The 14,216-nt window shown below is 43.9% G+C and overlaps 1 protein-coding gene across 1 annotated transcript in view; it reads left to right on the forward strand.

The window, feature by feature from the left end:
• The window catches only part of pepd (peptidase D), a 66,109-nt gene that overhangs the window by 20,604 nt on the left and 31,289 nt on the right, over positions 1 to 14,216 (forward strand). Inside the window, exons 6-7 of the mRNA XM_060924194.1 lie at positions 535 to 596; positions 10,290 to 10,334. Of these exons, the coding sequence (XP_060780177.1) occupies positions 535 to 596; positions 10,290 to 10,334 (107 nt within the window). The remainder of the gene's footprint in view (positions 1 to 534; positions 597 to 10,289; positions 10,335 to 14,216) is intronic.

The raw sequence follows: 14,216 nt of genomic DNA on the forward strand, positions 1-14,216 counted from the left end.
TTGTTGTCTCTCTTTGTCTCTCTCTCCTCTCTTTAACTCTGTTCTCTCTCTCTGTCTGTCTGAATCTTTCTGTTATTCTCTCTCTTTATCTCTGTCTGTTTTTCTCTCTCTATCTGTCTTTCTCTCTGTCCTTATCTGTCTGTTTCTCTCTGTCTGTCCTCTTTCTTCTATCTTTCTCTCTCTGTTCTCTCTTTGTCTCTCCTCTCTCTTTATCTCTGTCTCTCTGTTCTTTCTTCTATCTTTCTCTCTTTGTCTCTCTCTCTCCTCTCTTTAACTCTGTTCTTTCTCTCTCTGTTCTCTCTCTATCTCTGTTTTTCTCTCTGTTCTTTCTTCTATCTTTCTCTCTCTGTTGTTGTCTGTCTCTCTCTTCTCTCTCTTTAACTCTGTTCTCTCTCTGTCTGTCTGAATCTTTTTCTGTCATTCTCTCTCTTTATCTCTGTCTGTTTTTCTCTCTCTGTTCTTTCTTCTTTCTCTCTTTAACTCTGTTCTCTGTCTCTCTCTCTCTCTGAATCGCTCATTCTCTGTCTCCTCCAGCGAGGTTTGAACACTGACAGTGGCAGTACCAGCCGTGAAGCCTCCTTTGAAGGAATCAGCCGGTGAGTTTATAACGTACAGAAGTGCAGCGCTGCAGTGCAGGAAAACAACAACAACAACAGTCCGAGCTGTTTTTCTCGTAGTAACTCCACAGCGATGGCGATTCGCTCCCTGCATCACAGCGCTGTTCTTCTCCAACACTGGACTCTGGAGGTTTTAAAAGAGAATTGAAGTCATTTTTAAACTTGCTTTATTTCTTAATTAACGTGTTCTTCAGTTACGTTTTCGGTTTTATTAACCTTATATCGTGACTCATATTGGCATATTATATTACACTTATCAGCCTTTTCGGTTTTTAACCATGCTGAATGGAGTTCTTTTGGTCCACGGCAGGCGTCGCTTACCGTATCCGCGCGATCTTCACGAAACTTGTGCGAGATTTCAAACGTGAAGTGTCAGCGCCGCCATTTTGAAAACTGTTTACACAGCAGCCAGATCACCATGTCATTCCAATTTAGATTCATTTCGAGATTTGCCAGCTTCATCAGTGATGGAGTGTCAGTCCTGTGCGGTGTAGCGCGTGCACCTGAAGGCGCCCCGAGTGGACTCCAGCACGCGCACCGTGAACAAGGCGCACCGGAGCTCAATTAAGGAGCTGCGTTTGCCTATTTAAGGACTGTACTGATGCACTTGCATCGCGAAGTATTACGATACGCATGTACGCATTACCGAGCCTTTCTACCCGGTGTCTTGATTTCCTGTTTCACGACCCTTCTGCCTGTTTCTCGTTTTTTATCTCGCCTGCCGTTTTGGACTGTTTGCCTCACTGTGTATATATTCTGCCCTTTATTAAACTGTATACTTCTGCACATACATCCGCCTCCCTCGCGTACGTGACATGGAGATTATTCCATACGACTTCGAACCAACTGAGAAGAGTTAGAAAGACGACCGGATAAGGACCAGTCCGTCACGCTGGTATTTACGTCATTACTGTCGCACAATTAGGCAGGTGGTGGGTTTTCAAAATAATAAATTAGGGCTGTCAAAGTTAACACGATGTTAACACGATCTCAATTTATCGCGATAAAAAAAAAGTGCGGTTAACGCAAATTCTAATTTGGCCCTGCGAGCCACCCGTGGTTCCTGTTGAGGCTTGTTGCGCGCTGCTTCAATAAGAGTAAGTGTGAGTGATGGAGAAAGGCATAGACATACAAACATAGACGCCGCCTTCTGCGTAGAATCATACGTCATCCTCGCCGCCATATTGGATGGGGCAAAGTGGAGATTCTTCACCCGTCTCTGGTATAGCGTCTAGACAGTAGCCGAGAATAAAGACGCCTCATTCATGTGCTGCGTTTAACTGTACCAACAGGTTTACCGTCCAAACGAGATCACATGGGATTACCTTTCACAGGTGAGACTGGAAAAATACTTTTCATTACTGTTCCTTCAGTCTTCAGTTTCCCAGCTCATCTCCACCGGGTAGGTGTAGAGTTATAAGCAGTGAGAATTAGAGAATACAGTGCCACACTATGATGAACGTTTTTGAACGTATGATGAATGTTTTTAACCTTTCTGAATGTGAAGGAATCAGTGATGTATTTTGTTTTGGTATGGCGTTAGAACCTGGCCGAACTCAGTTTGGCGCTCATTCTGTGTGGTGTCTGTGTGGTGACTCAATAAATAAAACAGTACATTTTTATTTTCATTCACTATTTCCAGTTTTTCCACTATTTCCATCATTTCTCATATTCAGTCTTGTAGGTTGGTTATTGTGGCCTCAGGTTTTGGTAGCTTGCTACGGTATGCTGACTGATTAGCTTACCTGAGCTATCTATCGCGGATCTGTCGCTAGTTTGCAGTGTACAGGGTATTTCGCACACTATTTATAACCATCACATTAAAAGTTATATGATGACCTGGCGACTTGTCCAGGGTGTACCCCGCCTTTCGCCCGTAGTCAGCTGGGATAGGCTCCAGCTTGCCCGCGACCCTGTAGAAGGATAAAGCGGCTACAGATAATGAGACAGATATGTTGTTTTGATGCCTGTTTGTTTCCCAAATATATACGTGTGTGTCTTAATGGGTGAATAAAAGGCATCGAGTTAAACATTATTGTAGAAAGGGGCTTTATGAAATTCAGTCCATTTACTTGCATTGGTTTACGGGGAAGATTTGCCACATCCAATATGGCGGACACTCTGACGTATCCCAGCAACGAGCCACCAGCTCAATGCGGCGTCTATGTTTATATGTCTATGGAGAAAGGTCTGTTAAACGGGAAGTTTCATTTCAAAAGAAGAGTGTGATTTGAGTTGGTTTTGGTCTGCACTTTGCAGTTCTAAAATACTTCTGTAAAGTGAGATGTCAGTACGCTGTAGCACTGTGATAGGACACTAAATGTCTTTATTGAAGTCCAACTGCAATTTATTTTTGTTTGCACGGCACTGTGAAGTCCTATAGGCTGTGACTGAATACAACTCCGGCACAATTGAAGTTTTATTTCATTATTTTCTTTTGTCACACATGTCTGAACTGAGACACAGTAGTATGTGACTACATGTTTTAGATTTGAGACTACAGCTCCCTAATCCATCACACAAAACACAAAATTGGATTTTATGTTCAGTACTGCCTAGTACAGGGGTGGGCAAACTTTTTGGCTCAGGGGCCACATTGACTTTTGAAATTTGCCAGGCGGGCCGGGCCAACACCAAATTCATACATATCGAACATAAACCGGAAAAGCTTTAGTGTTATTGTAAGGCCTTCACTGACAGAGACCCAAATGCAGATCAGATTGACATTTATTTTAGTTCTCAGTCAACAAAGGCAGAGCAGAAAAATGATTGCAGTTCAATAGATTGGCACATAAAAAAAATATATACACATAAACACCAGCACTACAGCAGCCACCCACGACAACCAAAATTACTAAGAGTTATACTTTTTATATTATTATGTCTGTAAACATGTGACTACCATCTTATTACAGCTCCAACATAGTTTTAAAAAGAGAAAGTGTTAACAACCCCGCCTTTCGCCCATAGTCAGCTGGGATAGGCTCCAGCTTGCCTGCGACCCTGTAGAAGGATAAAGCGGCTAGAGATAATGAATGAGATGAAAGTGTTAACACTCACATTCACTCCGCAACCGCTGAGCTGTATTCGTCTGTGCTTGCGCTGACTGGTTGTTAGCATAATTAGCATGCTTGGAGGAAAAGTGCCGTTTGATGTTATACTCCTTTTTTTTTTTTTTTTTTTAAAGATATTTTTTTGGGCTTTTTGCACCTTTATTGGATAGGACAGCGTAGAGACAGGAAACCAGCGGGAGAGAGAGAGACGGGAAGGGATCGGGAAATGACCCCGGGCCGGAATCGAACCCAGGTCGCCCGCATTCATGGTATGGCGCCTTAACCACCTGAGCCACGACGCCCCCATGTTATACTCCTTTAAAACTGCAACGGTTTCTTTGCAAATAAGGCATACAGCCTTTGATCGGACTTCAGCAAAAAAATATTTAGTTGTCCATTCTTTATTGAACACCCTGCACTCGCTGTCCACTTTTCTTTTTTTAGGACCACTCATTGTAAAGTTTTATCCTGTGTTCTCGAGATCATCAGTGGCACGGGCACCAGAATGATTTCCATGGCACGCGCTGCACCACTCTGCAAATGTAATCTCGCGTGAATACGACTGACTGGAAAGACGGCTCTCTAGAACACCTGTCTACGTGATAATACTGACGCTTATAGTTTATAGATCTGCTCAATCATGTTTATATGATTGTCTTCCGCGGGCCGGATTCAAAACGCCAACGGGCCGGATGTGGCCCGCGGGCCGTAGTTTGCCCACCTCTGGCCTAGTATATGAGTGAATAAACTCCCTTACCATTTTCTCTTGTCCCAGCAGTTTTTAACAAGTACTTTTAGCATAAATTGTGTTCACCATTTTAATTGTAACATTTCACTTTAAAAGCCTTATTCATTTACATAGATTTAAAAAAAAAATGCGATTAATCGCGATTAAAGGTGGGGTATGAGATTTTGGAATAACGGTTCCTGCAAGCCATATTTTGAAAAGAAACACGCCCGCCCTCGCCATGCTCCCACCCCCCGCGTCTCCACCCCTCCTCCCCCTTAGAGCAGAGTGTAGACAGCTTGAAAAAATAGCTCAAACTTTCTCATTTAAACTGTGTTTTCAGCCCCAATTTTCACTCCACACACACAATTTTCTCAAAAGTAGTAGCCACACTTGTCCTGATTCACACAATGTGTCTACCTACACGATAGGACTTGCAGTTTTTGAATGAGAAGCCTGAAAGTGAGGAGAGCACAGCCGCCCAGCTCATAGACTGCCATTATAAAACTTGCCAGAAAAGTCACTCGTTTTTAACTCGCTCTAGTGACCTCATTTTTTACACTACAGACAAATAAATTACATCAGTGTGTTCAGGAGAGCCTTGTGGCGCTCACTGTGAAATAATTTTGTGAATATCTCCTTCCGTTTTCATGTAAATCTCCGTTGTTTGGAGGAAGTGCACTGAGAGAATCCTGTGCTTTCTGTGTGACACTGCTCTCTCTCTCACACACACACACACACACACACACACACACACACACACACACACATACATATACACGGGACAGGCTGCGCGGGCTTCAGTCTGATTGACGTGTCAGTATCCAATCATTTTGAGGTGGTACCTCGATATGATTGGATGGCGTTTTTCCTTTATTTTACACTGTAGACTGGATTAAAATATTTCATTTTTGGGTCAAACCTTCTATTGTACTGCTTGCAACATGGGTGTGAGGAGCTTTTCAAGCAATATGGTAAAAAATCTCCTACCCCACCTTTAACTGTATGAAATCCTGAGATTAATCGCGATTAAATTTTTTAATCGTTTGACAGCCCTATAATAAATACATGCATGTATTTTTGTGATAAATCCATATTATACTGAGCACATTTCCCACATAATCCTCACTAAGGTAACGGACAGCACTACAAAATGGCGTCCCCACTATATAGTGCCCTATATAGTCAGTAGGGAGCGATTTCGGACACGGGGAAAACTTCCGGCTTGATTACGTCAGCATTCAAAAGAGGGCGCGCGCGTCTTTTGACAACGTTGGCAGATGTTGGTCGCTTTGATTTCCGCTGTACGTTTTACTTTCATCCTACGATGTCTCACACAGGTCTCGGCGAATCTCGTTTACGGCCATTGCTTTGACATACGGACTGATATATTACAGAGCGTATGTGACCCCTCACCGAATCCAGGGACACATGTCGGCCGAAACGAATCCGAGATAATCGCAAAAGAAGCATTTTTTTTTTTTTTTTGAAATTTGTGATTTTTGTTTTTTTCCCATCATGTGCAAGTTGAGATCTTGAAGAATGCAATCAGTATTTCAGATAATAGATTGTTTTGTTGGAAAAGCATACATTTTTTGTTGCAAATTGTCTCGTTTTTGTCAGGACTGTAGCCTGCTGGGGGGTGTGGGTAAATTACCATATGGGCCATTCACATGATGATTTAAGTCTTTTGGGTTTTTTTTTCCGCGAATCAGCTGTATGATCCGAGCTGAGTGCATGGCTACTTAACTGCATACAGGCGTGTGATTTCACTATGGAATGAGTTACTAAACAGAGCGCAGAGGACCTGACACACCGCGAAGCAAACAGACACACGGTATTTACATCGGAGATGACCATTTCTAGCAAAAAAACCCGCAACCTCGTTTTCCAGATTGAATGGAATACTTGAATGATTGGATGATACATGGACCGTTCTAGGATTATATTCCATCGGAGGCATTGGTGTGTGCAAGGCGCCGTTTCTCTTTCTGATGGGGTGAGTTTATTAATCTAAGGCTGTGTGGTTATTTTTGCATGTAACGGAGAGTGTTGTGGTTTGGTTAAGCCTAGGTCACAACCGGACGTACGATTTTTTGGCCGTGTGATTTTTGGCATTTCCCAAATCGCTGCGTTTTTGTTTTTTTTTTTTGTTTACGGAGAAAGACGCATGTTGGCCGTAAGTTTGTCTTGCAACCTGAAAAAAACGTAAGCGCCCGTAGAGTTTGTTTGACATGACAAAGAACCTCTGCGGCCGGTCTACGGCTCGAAAATCAGCACATCACACGCGCGCTCTCGTGCGTTTTTTGCGTGTAGACCGGCTGTAGGAGCGCGTACTGTACGGCCGGTTGTGACCGAGGCTTTACATGAAACTAGCGTTGTGTTAGTTGTGTCATCATCGTGCTATCTTTCTTTCTTACGGTGTGAGTAATTTTTCAACCACAAAACGTTAAAGTATACTTTAGAACTTATTTTTGTACTTCATAATTGTGTTGGGCATACTTTGCATGGAAGGAAAATTGACGTGATGATCTTTGTTTACATGAAAGTAGTATCGTGCTAGCTCGTAGGGGGTGGGGCTTTCCTTAATGTCATGCAAATGAGCAGCATTATGTGCCCGCCCTGCACCCAGAGTAGCTGAGATGGAAAACTTTGAGGGCGATTTTCTCCCTTTTCTGTTTTAAGAAGTATACACTTTCAAAAGGCCACACATTCTTCAAATATTGTCAGATCTCCACATGGAAGGCATCATTGGAAAGCTTAGAAACTGTACTTTCTGAATCTGTAAATAACTCAAAATGCCCCCGGGCCGACATGTGTCCCTGGATTCTGTGATCTGCCACATATTTCAAACACTCAGAACTTGCTATAGCAGCGACAAAATAATAAAGTGAGACATAGTATTTTGATGATAATAAATTTGCCTTCGGTTCTTTAATTCAGCAGTAAATAAACTCTGCTCCTCCTGTTTCATGGAAAGATGGTGAGTTTTATTCGACATCATTTAGAGGAACAGCAGCGCAGGGGAGGTGGTCAAGTCCCTCACAGAGCCGTGTGAAGAGTTTATAAAGTCATTCCGAAGGCTTTTCTCAGACTAATCTATGAATCTGATCAGGGATTTATTTCTGTTCCCTCAGTTCTCTCCACACAGAAACGCTTTACTGATCTTCTGCCAGTCTGATCTTTGATGTCAGACACAGATTCAGAGGATGACGTGATCAGTTATCTCTCCAAATGAAACTGCGCTTCAATAAATCAGTAGATCTATGAGACGGAATCGGATTAGAAAGTTTCTGAGGCTCTGATTAAAGATGAATCACTCGGTGGCTCTCACTGGCGTTTCATGAAGAGAAGCAGAAGTTCTTCAGTCTGGGATCTTGATTACTGCTGTTTAATGCGATATCGTTATCATCATCCTCACATTCTAATTAACCTGCTTTCATTAAAGCGGTGTGGTCTGATGTACAACACACACACTGCTGAGACGCTGAACTCTGTACAGGACGCATGAGACTGGGCAGGGATGGAGCTCTGATCCATATGGGACTGACGCTGTTCAGGATCTGAGCTCATCTGTGAGTGATAGTGATGATGTGCCAGGTCTGAGTGTTTTCTTCATTTGTAGCTTTAATAATCTCTCTCTCCAAATGTGAGACACCGAGGCCATTTACACCACATTCTGCACAAAACTTCATCGTCCTTGAGGAAAAGTTCATCCAACCTTGACCTCATGGATTACATTTACATCCCGACCACAGGTTAAAAAAAAAAAACCAGACCAGTGTTCTCTTTTAGCTCGTCTTCAATGTTATATTTTGATTTACAAATAACCAAAATAAATAAGTCTCTTATACAGTGGTGTATTAGGGTCACTGTAGGCAGGGAAAAAAAAACAGCTGAGGCAGGGGGTAACATCCGGAGGGGGGAAAAAAAATTTCTGAGATGAAAATTGTACTTTTACGAGAAAAAACAATTTGGATGTTCTGTAAGATTATAAATTCATACATTTGTGAGGGGGGAAAAGCTCAAAAATTCAGAGGAAAAAAACCTTAAGAAATTCAGGGGGGCACAGGATCAGATTTGGAGGGGAAAAAATGAAAAAACTCAGAAATGTGGAGCGCGGGGGAAAAAACCTCAGAAATTCAGAGGGCGGGTGGCACGGTGGTGTAGTGGTTAGCGCTGTCGCCTCACAGCAAGAAGGTCCGGGTTCAAGCCCCGTGGCCGGCGAGGGCCTTTCTGTGCGGAGTTTGCATGTTCTCCCCATGTCCATGTGGGTTTCCTCCGGGTGCTCCGGTTTCCCCCACAGTCCAAAGACATGCAGGTTAGGTTAACTGGTGACTCTAAATTGACCGTAGGTGTGAATGTGAGTGTGAATGGTTGTCTGTGTCTATGTGTCAGCCCTGTGATGACCTGGCGACTTGTCCAGGGTGTACCCCGCCTTTCACCCGTAGTCAGCTGGGATAGGCTCCAGCTTGCCTGCGACCCTGTAGAACAGGATAAAGCGGCTAGAGATAATGAGATGAGATGAGAAATTCGGAGGCGGGGGGAAAAAACAACCTCAGAAATTCGGAGGGTGGGGAAAAAACCAACCTCAGAAATTTGGAGGGCGGGGGAAAAACACCTCAGAAATTCGGAGGGCGGGGGAAAAACACCTCAGAAATTTGGAGGACGGGGGAGAAAAAACTCAAATATGGAGTGGGGGAATCCTCAGAAATTCGGAGGGCAGGGGAAAAAACCTCGGAAATTCAGAGGGCGGGGGAAAAAAACTCAGAAATATGGAGGGTGGGGGGAAAAACTCATAAATTCAGACGGCAGGGGAAAAATTCTCAGAAATTCGGAGGGCGGGGGAAAACCTCGGAAATTCGGAGGGCGGGGGAGGGAAACCTTGGAAATTCAGAGGGCAGGGGAAAAAACCTCGGAAATTCGGAGGGCGGAGGGAAAAAAACTCGGAAATTCAGAGGGCGGGGGACTTGGAAATTCGGAGGGTGGGAAAAACAACTTGGAAATTCAGAGGGCAGGAACTCCGATGTGGAGGGGAAAAAAGCTCAAATTCGGAGAGCAGGAAAAAAACTCAAATTCGGGTGGGAGCTTAAATTCAGAGGGGGGGAAACTCAGAAATTCAGAGAGGGGAAACTCAGAAATGCAGAGGGTGGGGGGGAAAAAACTCAGAAATTTGGAAGGATAAAAAACTCAGAAATTCGGGGGGGGGCTCAAATGTGGAGGGGGTAAAAGCTCAAGTTCGGACGGAGGCTCAGAAATTCGGAGGGCGGGGGAAAAAAAACTCAGAAATTGGGAGATTTTTCTTGTAAATTCAATTCAACTTTATTGTGATATGCCCTCGAGACAGTGTCACACAGTACAATGAAATTCTTACTCCGTGAGTCCAGCAACTTTACCTAAACATGAATATAGCTATTTAAAAAAAACAAGAGAAAGTAATTAAAATTAAATACTAAAGTAATTACAATAAAGAAATTAAATGTAAATGTATGACTTTAATCTTGGAACTTCAGGGGTATTTTTTTTCCCTTCAGAATATTACACCTGCCTCAGCTCCATGTTTTTTAAACCTAATATGCCATAAAAGTTGCCTGCAATTTTGAAAAGAAAAAAGACTTTCTGTTACTGACATGAAAATCGAATGAACAGAAGTGTACACGCCTCCTCAACGCCTCGTCAGAGCAAAACCCGAGTAAAGTTTAGCTTTTTCAAACTTTCCTGTATTCACAAATCTCTGTGCGATGGTTTTATTGACTTTTACATGGTAAAATCATCACGTGTTGATTTTAAATCAAAACCTTTTTTTTGTGAAACTGCTTGTTTTTTTTCACTGCTTCTTTCTCCTTGATGTCTCGGTGTGATGCTGCTTCAGTGACTTTATTTCTGTTTCAGCTTCCAAGTGAACAACACGCTCCTGCATCCCGTTATCGTGGAATGGTAAGATTATTTTCTTACAGTTCTGTTCTCTGTCTCAGGTCTCCTTGATTAAAGCGTCTCGAACATTTCTGTACGCAAGAGCTGCCGATGTGTGCAGTTCACGTTTATCACATCTGTATATTACTGTTTTCAGTAAGTGCAGTCTTTATCCCAGTGAGACCCTCCACAGAGGTCTTTAGAGTGTCGTGTGCTGTGGTACCGTCCACAGCAACCTCGCGGCAGGATGTAGGCTCGGCATGAGGGCCATCCTCAGCAGCAGTGAGGGATTCTCAGGTGAAGGAGGCTCCTGAGCAGCTGGATGGATCAGGCAGGTCTTTAGATCAGAAGGAGTCAGGATCACTAACACCTCATCAGGCAGCAAGAGAGAGAGAGAGAGTAAGGAAGACAGAAAGACAAGCAGGAAGGCAGACAGACAGTAAAGGCCTCTGCATGCTCTTGCGACAAGGCTTTCGCAGATAGCTTTTCGCAGACAGTTGTAATTTATCGTTGAGCGGGGAGTAATAGGCGTGCGCGATGTTATTCACCGCCACAACGCAAGGGGGCGCAAAATCGCTAGGAGTAGTTGGTGGGTGTGGTTAGTGGAGTGTTTATCCTCCGGTTACTTATAATGACTAGAACTGGAGTCGTATAGATGTACGTACTTCCTCACTTCCTCGATCAACCGCTCTTCGTGCTGCTCCATCTTCGCTCGTATTTTTAAAAATGTCGGTCGTGAAAACAAACCAAACTGGGAAAGTAGGGAAGCGGAAGTGCATGTATAGCGGATGTAGAGTGGACCAATCAGAGCCCTCTTGTCTGCGACGCTGACTGCGAGGCTGTCTGCGGTGGTCACAATTTTTGGGAGGTGTGCGCAGAGCGTCTGAGAAGGGGGGGGGCTTCGCAGACGCCGTCTGCGATGCCATCTGCGAGGACTGGGTTGTCAGCATAAATTGGCCTTAAGGAAGACAGACAGACAGACAGAAAGGAAGACAGGAAGGAAGACAAGCAGGCAGACAGAAAGACAGGCAGGAAGAAAGACAGGTAGGCAGACAGGAAGGAAGACAGGCAGGCAGACAGAAAGACAGGCAGGAAGGAAGACAGACAGGCAGTAAGGAAGATGGGAATGAAGACAGGTAGGCAGACAGGAAGGAAGGCAGGAAGACAGGCAGACAGGCAGGAAGGAATACAGGCAGGCAGACAGGAAGGAAGGAAGACATGCAGGAATACAGACAGACAGATAGACAGGCAGGAGGGAAGACAGACAGACAGATAGACAGGAAGGAAGACAGACAGTAATTCCTGGGGTGAAAGCAGATTATTAGGTTATGTTCTTGTCCTATAGTGGTTTACGAGGATTGTGCTCAGGGGGCAAGCAGGGACTCGACTCTCCAGAACTGTGGCTTTACTTTTTGCTAAAAAGCTTCACCGAAGAACTAAGTTCTCAGTCTAGACTTAAATATTGTGGCTGTACCTGTAGACGTCTGTTCCATTCCCCTGGGGCTTTGTAGGAAAAAGCTCCACCCCGATGCAGTCGTCATTATTCTAGGTACTAACAAAGATCCTGCACCTTTTGATCAAAGCAGGCTTGGTGGATCATAAAAGACGACATCTTTCCTCACGTACTGTGCTGTCAGACCATTCAGTGCTTTCTCGGTCATTAGTAGTGTTTTATAATCAATGCAGTGTTTTTTCTGGGAGACCGTGCAGTGCGGAGAAGAGAGGGGTGATGCGATCATGTCTTCTGTTCATCACAGTGTATAAAGAATGAACTGTGACTGAATATTAGTGCAAATAATTGTGTTAAAATCCTTCACTAGTCACACAGCACATAAAGAAACTCTTGTGTGCGTGTGTGTGTGTGTGTGTGTGTGTGTGTGTGTGTGTGTGTGTGTGTGTGTGTGTGGATTTAGTCCCGTGGTTTACATGGTGCTGTTTCTGGAGCCTTATAACAGTGTTCTAACAGGTTCGCATTGCGTCATTGGAAGTGATGTACCGTACATGTGGACACACATACGCCACTCTCCCGTGTCTCAGATGTGAAGTGCATCATTAGTGACTAAAGTTCAGGAATAAAAATGTTGGAACAGAAACAGCTCCGGTGTCGTGTGTTCTGTGTTTTTATCTTAAGTCCTGAGTAACTTCTTTTTTAATTTTTGTTCCTGTATTAATGGTGTAAAAGAGTCTCACGTTTCCTCCACCAGAGGTGGTTTCTTTTTTTTTTTTCTTTTTTTTTTCTTTTTTTTTATTAAAGCTAAAAATAAACTCTACACGTCTGGAGATCATTTAAGATCCACCACTGTGAGACAAACTAAGCATCACTGTTGTGGCGCTCACAGCTCGGCTCTTCAGCTGTCAGAGGTTTAACAACGTGAAAATGATGTTTTATCCCACGATGGTTCAGACCATCTTCAGTTGTTTGTTTGACATTCACGCTAGAGGTCTGCGCGGGACAGAATTTTCAGTCCCGCTCCCGCATTGTGCAGTCCCGCTCCCGCCCGCGCCTGCCATATTTTGTCCCGCTCCCGCCCGCAAATCCCACACGATGCAGACATTCGCGTTATTTCTCACGAAGGTTCTTGTCATTGTTCATGTCATCAACAACAGCTCTTCTAAATTTGAGTGCCCTATCATCTACATGACGTGACAGTTGTTGGATGGGACAGAATATCTCGCACATCGAATTTGCCTATTGTGGCTGCTGTGTCAACTAAGGCCCTGTCCACATGGCAATGGATTCAGGTGACTCCGATACAATTTCTTATCGTTTAGGCCTGGCGTCCACACGGCACCGGCGTTTTGGGTGCCCAAAACGCAATCTTTTTGAGAACGGGTTCCAGAGTGGAAAGATCTGGCAACGTTGCCGTTGTGAAGTCGTCTGGATGAGTAGAACAGATTTGTTTACAATGACGTCACAACCACATGACCTGTGAGTGCTTCACGCCGAGTAGAAGTGTAACGAACTCGATGCGAGTTGTCAACAAATCCTATAACTTGGTTCATGAAACGTGCTTACAAAATATTTTCACTGTGAATATTTATTGTGTAATGGTGCAAAGTGAGAGAGAGAGAGAGAGAGAGAGAGACTCTGCGCAGAGTCAATCCCGCCAGCAAAAATAGGGAAAAAAAGGAGCGATCTCACCTCTTCAGATGTTGGTTTAAGTCCTACAATACATTCCTTAAAAAGGGCGTAGAAGAGCAAATTAATCCATCAACGTGTAGCATTCAATTTATTCCGGGCCATTAAAGACGCCGCCTTCCGCGTAGAATCATACGTCATCCTCGCCGCCATATTGGATAGGTCAAAGCGGAGAATAAAGATTCATGTGCTGCGTTTAACTGTACCAACAGGTTTACCGTCCAAACGAGATCACATGGGATTACCTTTCACAGGTGAGAAACAACAAATTAATCCATCAACGTGTAGCATTCAATTTATTCCGGACCATGAAAGACGCCGCCTTCTGCGTAGAATCATACGTCATCCTCGCCGCCATATTGGATAGGTCAAAGCGGAGAATAAAGATTAGCTGCGTTTAACTGTACCAACAGGTTTGCCGTCCAAACGAGATCACATGGGATTACCTTTCACAGGTGAGACTGGAAAAATACTTTTCATTGTATTTGGTCATTATAATGTAATTTTACGAACAGATTTTCCTGACTTTGTGGCTAATACGAAGTCTTGCGCATAATAGTTTATGCGCATGCGTCCTTACTTCTTCTATTGTTCTGGTGTCTCCGAAGGGACCGTCTTACAGCGCCCCTAGAGGTGTAGCATGTGTATTGCATCGTTTTCAGCAAGCGTTGCGTTGCCATATGGACCTGATATTTTACTGATCGTTGCCCATTTGGACGCGATATATTTTTAAATAACATCTCGTTGCCGTTGTCGTGTGGATGTAG

Source organism: Neoarius graeffei, chromosome 6 (assembly GCF_027579695.1).
Source record: "Neoarius graeffei isolate fNeoGra1 chromosome 6, fNeoGra1.pri, whole genome shotgun sequence".
NCBI classification, from domain to species: Eukaryota; Metazoa; Chordata; class Actinopteri; order Siluriformes; family Ariidae; genus Neoarius; species Neoarius graeffei.